General features: G+C 38.5%; 1 protein-coding gene across 1 annotated transcript in view; it reads left to right on the plus strand.

Moving 5' to 3' along the window:
• PCDH10 (protocadherin 10) overlaps positions 1 to 9,726 on the plus strand; it is a 62,436-nt gene extending 52,710 nt beyond the window's left edge. The window contains exon 5 of the mRNA XM_027599694.2: positions 9,326 to 9,726. Within this exon, the coding sequence (XP_027455495.1) occupies positions 9,326 to 9,393 (68 nt within the window). The 3' untranslated portion in view covers positions 9,394 to 9,726. The remainder of the gene's footprint in view (positions 1 to 9,325) is intronic.
• Positions 9,727 to 10,219: the final 493 nt, after the last annotated feature.

Genomic DNA, 10,219 nt, shown 5'->3' on the forward strand with positions numbered 1-10,219 from the left:
GCCTCTGTAGAGGTGTGTTTTGTGTCCATTGTTTCTCTGGCAAGGATGTATGGATTTACATGACAGTGTTTGCAAATATTTTAAATTCAAAGGTGTCTCGATAATCTTAAGAAAATGAACTTGCAATTATAGGGACTGGAACAGGGGAGAAACTGGAAATGCCATTAAGAGATCATGCAGAATCATGTGCTCTGGCATAACATTTCACAAAGCTAGATGACAAGTTTACAACACTGTGATTATTAGTCAAGAGTATTGCCGCTGAGATGGTAAGAATGTTTACAATTGCAAATCAGGGAGGTGGAGTGAACAAGGATATTAGGTATTTTTAAAGTTTAGGTATGTAGCACAGTTTTAGGTTAGATATAATACTTCCTTTAACACTCTAGAAGAGTCTATTCCAGTATTAGATATAATAATTAAAAGATGAAAAAAAATTCTGCAAATAATAAAGCATTATGATTTAGATGATGTTATGAGATAACTCATAACAATAAAAACAGGAAAAAAAAGAGAAATTGGGATAAGAAGGGACCTGTTGTTGTAAATCACTAGCTAGGAAGCAAGTGAGCACAAGTAACTTACAGACTGGACTAGTAAAAATGGAGGTGGAAGGACAGAATCTAGAGACAATTCAGAAAGCAAATAGATGGTACTTCCTCCCTAGTTAGGTGGTCAGCTGACTGATGAGGGAGAGGAAGAAGTAACTATGACTGGGAGTTTTGGTTTGCCTGAGTGGCAAGACAGTGTCTGCCTTCAAACAAGATAACACAAAAGAAAGAAAAGGGTAATCTTATTTGTAGGAGAGCTTGCCAATTTTCTCTTTATCATTCAATGTTTGCAATGCTTGTTATCCAACTGAAACCTTAACTGCATTTTTTAAACATATTCAGAAAATTTTAGATTTTTACCCTTATATCAAATGATAGTCTCTCTACTCTATTTTACTTCATTCTCTCTGTAGTAATTCATTATTATTATGACCATTTAAATTAAATTAAATTAAAATTAATTTGAATTGTTTCATTATGTTTATTTGGAAATAATTATATAAATATGTAATATGTAAATTAGAAATATTTTTAAAGGTTTTCTTTTTTTCCCTTGTGCAACTTTGGCTAGTGTTTATGCCAAAAGGGGTCTTGACTAATTTAAAAAGGATGCAGATTAAGTCAAAATCTCTGGCTCTTTTTGTGATGTGCATGACACTACATAATGAAGAGAAAGACATATAAATAAAAATAAACAAAAATTATTTACAATAATAACTGTAAAATAGCTATTTATCTTTCCTTTCCATCTGTTTAAATAACATTTTCAGCAAATATTTTTGAACAAAACCAGAATACCTTCGTGTTGTTTGACCTATATTCATCAACTCCCATTTAAACTCTATTAGCAGTTAATTTTACTTTCTATGGTTTTATTTTTTAAGTGGACCCCACAGAATAATAGACTTTTAGTGCAGAGCAGTTTCTTGAAAATATTCTGGTCCTTAACCTACCTACGAAGCAAATGAGACAAATATAGACTGACTAATGGAAGAACATAACCATAAACATAAGGTCCAAACCCTTTCTCTTGGCTGAATTCTTAACCTGTGCCAGGCTACATCTCTAGGCTCTGTGTCTTATTTTAACTTGAAATTCTAGGAGTAACTATATTTAAAAATATAAAAATAAGCTATAGCATCTAGAACTTCACTTTATATTTTTAAATTTCAATGCTCTCCCTATGCCACATGCTCATTTCTAAGGATGATTCTCATGTAGAAGGCACCATGAAATGTGGCCTAAGAAACTAAAGACAGTTCTGACTGTCCTTTTATGATTTATATTTAGAATAAAATGTTGTTTTAATATATGCATTTTTATTCCTCTTAACCAACATGTTATGTTGGCAGTGAATAAGCAAAGCTAGAGTCAGACAAATAGGAGTACATCTCCCAGAGAAATCCTATTAGCAACTACTACTTCACCAAGAATAGGTCTGAATAACCTGACTTCATAAAATCATCATCATCCCACCTAATAAATTCACCCAACTTAGCTCAACTTACTTTAACTAATTTAATCCGAGTAAGAAGGTAGGCAACGTGTAGTTTTAATTGTCAACTACCCACCCTGTTGGTGAGGGAGAGATTTTCACTCTAGGGTTTTGGGGATGGGGAACACAGAACATCTGACACTGGAGAAACAGACAAAATTGACAACAATTTACGAGTCACATCTTCTCACAGGCTGGGGGAGAAGAACACCACACAAAATATTGGGCCACACTACCAGAGGCCAAAAGAAGCAGGCTTTTTTGGTATCAAGAGGGAGGGGTTTTCCTCCTACACTGTTGGTGGGAATGCAAGCTGGTGCAACCCCTCTGGAAAACAGTATGGAGGTTCCTCAAACAGTTGAAATTAGAGCTACCGTTCGATCCAGCAATTGCACTACTGGGTATTTACCACAAAGACACAAATGTAGGGACCCGAAGGGGTACGTGTACCCCAATGTTTATAGCGGCAATGTCCACCACAGCCAAACTGTGGAAAGAGCCAAGATGCCCATCGACAGATGAATGGATAAAGAAGATGTGGTATATATACACAATGGAATATTATGCAGCCATCAAAAGGAATGAGATCTTGCCATTTGCAACGACGTGGATGGAACTGGAGGGTGTTATGCTGAGTGAAATAAGTCAATCAGAGAAAGACATGTATCACATGACCTCACTGATATGAGGAATTCTTAATCTCAGGAAACAAACTGAGGGTTGCTGGAGTGGTGGGGGGTGGGAGGGATGGGGTGGCTGAGTGATGACATTGGGGAGGGGATGTGCTATGGTGAGCACTGTGAATTGTGCAAGACTGTTGAATCACAGTTCTGTACTTCTGAAACAAATAACGCAACATATTTTAAGAAAAAAGAAAAAGAAGAAGATAACAGGAGAGGAAGAAAAGGGGAGTATGTCAGAGGGGGAGACGAACCATGAGAGATGATGGACTCTGAAAAACAAACTGAGGGTTCTAGAGGGGAGGGGTGTAGGGGGATGGGTTAGCCTGGTGATGGGTATTGAGGAGGGCATGTTCTGCATGGAGCACTGGGTGTTATGAACAAACAATGAATCATGGAACACTGCACCAAAAACTAATGATGTAATATATGGTGATTAACATAACAATAAAAAAAGAAAAAAAAAAGAGGGAGGGGTTTTCCCTGGTGCCTGCTGGAGGATTTGACTAGGGAGAATTCAATGGAGCTAGCAGGGAAATGAAATCACACTTCTTAAAAACCAACTGTGACCAGTCCCCCTGATAAGCAGAGCTGTTTGGCTAGGGGATCTTATCTTCCAGAGGAGAATGAAGAAGGTGAGGTTAGAGCATTCAAGGCACTCCTAGATATGCCAGATGTCAAGGTAGCACATAATATTGGGCTTTAATTTTAGTCCTTATACTGTAATTGACTCCTTGATGTCTTGACACCAATTTTTACCTTGGTGATGAACTGAGATTTCTAAGTAGTAGAAGCACCTCTACAGGACATGAATTAAGCACTTGACCAGGAGGAAGACAGTGTGAGGAGAAAAACAACTATTTTGAGTTGCTGCCTAGGCATTTCACAGTACGATAAACCCTGCTCTTGCATAGAGTCTGGCCTTATAGATAAGGACCTGAGCTTAGGATTCCCACCAGAAGTTCCCACTTTGCTTTTCCTGGGGCACCTTTTAAAATAACCACTTAGAATTAAGCCAGTGAAAAGTCAGTGACATCCTCCGCAACCACCTTCTAGGTGCTTGCTACCATGTTCTCTGCCCTTTCCCTGGCTCTTTGACCCCCTCCCTGAGATTTGTAAGTAATAAATCTTGTGACTTTACTTCTTTTGTGTGAGTGTATTGAAACTGTGTTTTTGATCAAAATGACCATGGGTTCATTTCCCCAAAGTGGGAGCTCGGATACTGAAGGAGATATCTGTCAACCTGTGTGGGTGGCTTATGCCTCTTCACTCAGCAGATCATAATCTGTATATTTTTAATTTAATACATCAGCCATGGGCCCCCCAACACAGAGGGCAGCATAGTGAGGTGAACTTCAAAAACGTAAACTTTAGAGGTGTTCCCTTTATGGCCAATAAAGGAAATTGAGGAACCTGTGTGGCATTAGTACAGAGATGCGTGTCCTCTTGGAATGTGGATTTAGACTAATCCATGCCTGTGGCAATAGCAGAGGGTTATTTGCTATCTTTGGAATTCTTTGAAGGGGCCATTAAGTCTCTCACTTAAGCTGGCTGCCTGAGGTCTACAGGGGACATGGAAGTTGTATTGAATGTCTTCTTTGAGAGCCCAACACCGTCTGTTTTGAGAAGTCAAATGAACGTTTTGGTCACTATCAATAATCTCTGAAATTCCGAAGGGGAGAATAGGAGTGTCCTGGTGAGACCTAATTGTACCTTAGTACACATAGTGACATCCGTTCCCATGATTTATATTTCAGGTCTCGGTAAGACAAGAGGTTCCCAGAGTCCTTTACCTCCAAGGGAGCAATTCTTATAAAATACACCAAGAGTTTAGAAAAATGTACATATGGAGCCATTTTCTGGCCAGGGGATCTGGTGCTAAGATGACGGCCTGATATATGGTCCACTGTGCTGACACTTACTTAGATCCTGCATTTATCAGGGACATCCTGGATAAGGAATGAAAAGCAGCAACATTCCACCAGGTTCCATCATATGTAATGGTGGCAATATGATCCATAAAGTGGGTAAACTCCATCAATTATGCACTAAGTTGCTCCTACGGGGCTCTCCATGTTGCTAAGGGGTCCTGGGAGAGGGTTGACCTCCTCTAACACCATGGCATCTGGCGAGGATCTGAGGAGAGGTGAGGCTATACCTTCCAGCATATGGGATGTGTCAGAGGGTCAGATTTGACTCCAGCCTGTAGCACGGAGGGCTTGATAACTGTGCAGAACTTGTGAGTGCTGTTTCCATGACCCAAGGCATAATGGCCAACGTGGTCTGGAAGAATAGATGCTCAGGGTCTGTGAGAGACTGTTCACAGAGGAGCTCAGTATGTGGCCAACAACTACCACTGCTAGCTGGTTTGCTAGTTGGGCAATCAAGCCCCATGATGTTGAGATTAGCCCCTTGGCCTGCTGGTAGCCAGCAACACTAAGACAAGCCCAGGCACGATGGCTGGGACAGTTTCATTAGACAACAGTTGTGTCACCTTCTCTGTTATTTGGGGAGGGGCTGGTACCCCATGTTCTTTCCCCTTCTTCTTTTATTTTTTTTTCATCAGTGCCTGGTCCATGGGTTGCCAGAAGTATATACCCTTGGAACACAGTAAAATACATGGCATAGCAGCAAGGGAAACAGCAGCACAGGGAATGGGGAAGGTAGCTACAGTTGCCCAAACGACTCTTACTAAATGACTTAGGTGCCGTGATTAATTCTCGCTAAGGTGGTCATCTCCTTCCTTTCCACGAACCTCATAATGAGCCATCCCTGGATTATCCCTGAGGGTGGACGATTACAACAATGTCCAGATGGCTACCCCAAGTAGCTGGTGATGGTTCTTAAGTTAGATGCAGTGACCAGAGACCTCTAGCTTATCCTTGGTAAGTGGAACCGAAGCACCAACTGGCCAGGTAAGGTGCTGTGTTGTCACTGCTTTTACAGGCAGGAGTCCCAGAGACACCTGCTAGATGTAGAGCGACTCGAACAGAGCATCATGCTGAGGTATAGTCAATTAACAACAGTTCTCTTCTTTAGGACAAGAGCATTTTGCAGTGGGAGGGGAAGGCAATACCTGCTAAAGACAACACACTACCCAGTAGGCCAAACTGCAAGTCCACCAGCAATGATGGTTTGGTCCCAGGCAGCATTCCCTTTATCATGAAACCATTTAGTTATCCAAGAGCAGTTAATTCAAACTGACCGGGTGTCCTTGGTCATGGTTGGATCATCGTGTAAAGGGTTGTTTTACTTGCCTCTTAATCACCTCTTTGCTGAGGGAGAAATTTCTGTCCTAGAGTTATGGGGTTGGAGAATATGTAGCACTTAACTCTGGAGAGAAGAGGCCAACAACAATTTATTAGTCACAGAGGGTCACAGCCCTGGGGTGGAAGGTAGCAGGAAGGATGTTGCACCTGGCCACATGGGACTGCACTCAGGAACAGAGTGAACAACCAGGGGCTGTGTAGGAGGCAGCCTTTGTAGTATCAATGGGGTGAGGTGTTCCCTGATTCTGGTGAGATAGGATTAGCTTGTTTGAATTGGCTTGTTCTGTAAGAGTGTAGGGAACTGACACCCACCTTCACCTGGCCCCCCTGATAAGTAGGGCTGTCTGGCTAGGGGATCTTATCTTTGGGAGGAGAGTGGAGAGAGAAACTTGGGAGTTAGGTTATTTGAAGTTTTCCTAGTTGTGCCAGATGTCAAGACAACACATATATTGGGCTTAATTTTGCTTATACCATAAGAGTGTGTGGTATGCTGTTGGAAAGGACCCCAATCCCTGAGAGCCCTTGAAGAATTTAGGTCTTAGGCTTGCTTCAAGCCAAATTTGTCAGATATTAAGCTTAGGTTCTTTGAGAGGTTTTCTATATTGTCTTTCAAAGTAGAACATTTTCCAAAGTAGAAACTAAACTTTTTATGTACATAGGTTCCCCAGCAACTATGTAAACTTATGGGAGGGTCTCTTTGTCATCAAGTTCTGAAATTTCATAGTATCACATGATTTGATGTAGATCTGTTTCCATCCAAATTTCAGATACTTAGTAAGCTCTTTCAGTCTTTAAACACAAGTTTTCAGTTTTTGGAAATTTTCTTGAATTATTGCTTTCATCATTTCTTCCCGTATTTCTTTTCATCTTTTTTTAACCCTTTTATTTGGATATTGAACCTCCTCTAATGACCTACCAATTTTCTTCACTTTTTCTTCCCTACCTTCTACAGTTTTTTAATCTACTTTCTCAGAGATGTACTTATGTTTATCTTCCAAACTTTTATTTAGCCTTTTATTTCATTGTTTTATTATTATTTTAAGTCTAAGAGTTCTTTATGTTTTCTCAATATTCCTCTCTAAAGGTATTTTGAACCCTTTTCACTTAGGCAATATTTTCTCTTATTCACCTGAAAATATCATTGATAGCTTATATTGCATTTTATTTTCCCAGAATAGTATCTCTTTCCAGGAATTTACAATAGAGACTTTTTTTTTTTTTTTTTTTTTGCAAATGTCTGGTGATACTTAACTGTGTGCCCATAATTAAGAACAATACTCTAAAATGCTGAAGGTAAACTCTGTCCTTGTGTGGAAAGCTTGTTGCATATATTTGTCTATAGGGTGATCTTTCTGGATCATTTAATTAAGGAAACCCCAATGTCAATATGTTTGGTATACTTTTCTTCTTGGGCTAGTTAGAGATATCCAGAGAAATGTTTTCAGGTCTTCTGCCTGGAGGTATAAGCCTGAGCACTTGCATTCTGAAAGTTAATTGGGTTTGGAAAGATTGGAGACTCAAGAGCCTAAGTTTTCTGGGTATGATGATCTCACATTAAACTGTACCTGCTGTTTTCCAATGTAGGCACCTCTGTTTTAACTTCCTTAGAGAATAAATTTCCTGTCTTCTAACCAGAGGGGATAATTGATCACTTACATATGCACAGACGATGAAAGAACCCTGGGAGTCTAATTGCTTCTCAATGACATTTTTTGATCCTTCTTTTTATTTTTATATTCACTCCCACTTCAGAACTAATTTGTTCTATTAATTCCTTAGCCTTTGGAATATTCTGTGGGATAAATCAGAATTTTTTCTTCATAGTCTTAACTTCCAGCTCAAGATTACATATTTTTAAAACTAGTAAGTTGATAGCAACTTACTGATCCACTTCCAAACTTCCAAAATGTTGTTATAGTTGTTTGCTCACTTGGTTTCTTTGTCTTTTACTTGTTCTTGTAGGCTTTTCCATAGAAAATGTTCTTTTCATTTCTGTGAAGTTTTATGAAAAGCTAAGTCTTGTGCATGAATTCGTCTCCTCTCCCTTTTTAACAGGAAGCTTAAAAATAAGTTTTCACATGAGCTATGTCTTATAACACAAAGTCATGAAAAAAGTCTGCTCTTAGATTATTGAGAGTTTGTGGGATTCTTGCTAGAAGTACATATTTCTTTGTTGTTAGAACCATATAGAAAGCCCAGAATTTGGTTACATTTGGGAATTAATACTTTAAATGTAAGATATACATAATTCTCTCATTATATATCAATAAATGATATTATAAAAATGTGATATGCAATTTCTATTTTCCCAAATGTGAGTATTACAATGATTTATTTTTCAGTTTTGGTTTGTAACAAGCTTTTCATTATCTTGAGTTTTAAAAATTTTAGGTTGATAATGGTAAAACCAAATAGGTGACATGCATTGTTATATTTGATATAGATTAGAATGGTCATTATTTATTCAATTGTTTTTAAGGTTATAATTATGTATGAAAATACAATTTGAAACCTGATAGTGCTTTTCTCTTACATTGGTTTATTCACCATATTATTCTACTTTGAATAGTGCCTGAAATTAGTGTCCAAAGAGTATCAGGCAACTTGCAAGCTTTAGTACTTGAGGTCAATTTAATTACACTGTGCATGACAGAAACTAGGCCATTTGGGTATTGCCTTTGCCACCAGCAATTGACACCTGTGTGTTAATGAGCCAGTAATTAAGAGCTGGCACATACAGACACATTTTACTGTTTGGGACTAGGCTAACTGTATGCTACATAACTTCGGTGCTAAGTATTTTGTTAGCTTCAGAATTTACACAATTATGTTTGTGAGGTGTTTTTTTTTTTTTTTTAATCTTCCTTTGGCCATGGTGAAAAAAAAAAGATTAACAAAGAGTTACTTTAAAGATTTAAAATAACCGTACTTGTCATTTTCGAGTTAAGAAACATTCAAAAACTACTAAGGTCATATTTGGAGAGCAGATATTTGGAGAAAATAAATTTGTGGAGGGGAAATTACTTTCAGTTTAAAACCACATCTACAGGACTTATATTTTGAAAAGTCTTTTGTAATATACAAAGTACCAAAAGCAACTTAACATGGATATAATATGTAGGGTAGGCAGCCTCCAGGATGGCCCATAATGATTATCATCTCCTGGTACTGAACTCTTGAGTACTCCCATTCTCCTGAAGGTAGTTGAGCTATGGAAGCCACTTCTATGGAACAGAATTTGGTTGTGGTGTTAGATTATAAAAAAGGTTACGTTTTCCATCTTGGGAATCTTCTTATACACTCTCTCATTCTCTTTTGGATTGCTTGCAGAGATGTGGAGGCAGTTCTGTGGTGAGACCCATGTGGCTCGAGACCGAGGTCCGTCAACAAACACATGAGTGAGCTCTGAAGCAGACACCCTTCCCCAAGCTGCATCTTCAGAGGAAACCACAGCTTCTGCCAGCAGCTTGAGTGCAATCTCAAAGGAACCCTTAGTCTGAGGTTCGCAGTTAATGTGCACTAGGAGCTTTGAATCATACAAATTTGGCATCTATTGTTTTCTAGCAACAGATAACTAATACAATATGGAAGTGTCAATCCTATCGTCTGCCACAGCAATATGAATATTGATTTTTCTGATGTGATGTGTATAATCAAACAGTATGTGTAATGTACATGCATCATGTCTTTGCTTTCCTCTCCGAATTTCCTTTCTTCCTCTTCTACCTACCTCACAAAAAAAGTCCCCATCACTTTCTTGATTAATCTTCTATTGGTTTAAAAAAATAAAACTGTTCTCATCAGATGAAAAATGTATTAACTTTTGTGAATTTTAGTTGTGGGAATTACTTCTAATTTTCTTCTTTGAAAGAGTTTGCTTTCCCATCGAACCCTCTGTAGGACATAGAGCCTTTTATATGCAGATTGATATAATTATGCTTTGAAATAGCTTTGAATTCCCTGTAGCTTAAACTGAGAACATGAAAGGCCAAATGTTATATCGAACTGAAGGATATAAAAGTGCACGTACATCAACCCAAAATGAGATATAGAAATGAACAGCTCTTTACACAGTGATGTCAGTTTTTGACAGATTATTGAAGGATCTTTATAACTGTCGACACTGCTTTGGGTAACATGAAAACTCTGCCTGGGGATAGTCTTGGGTTTGTATTTTTTATTCTTTCAATACCAAAAGGTGAGTAGATGTTAAGTGAAACAAGA

Source organism: Zalophus californianus, chromosome 2 (assembly GCF_009762305.2).
Source record: "Zalophus californianus isolate mZalCal1 chromosome 2, mZalCal1.pri.v2, whole genome shotgun sequence".
Classification (NCBI taxonomy): Eukaryota; Metazoa; Chordata; class Mammalia; order Carnivora; family Otariidae; genus Zalophus; species Zalophus californianus.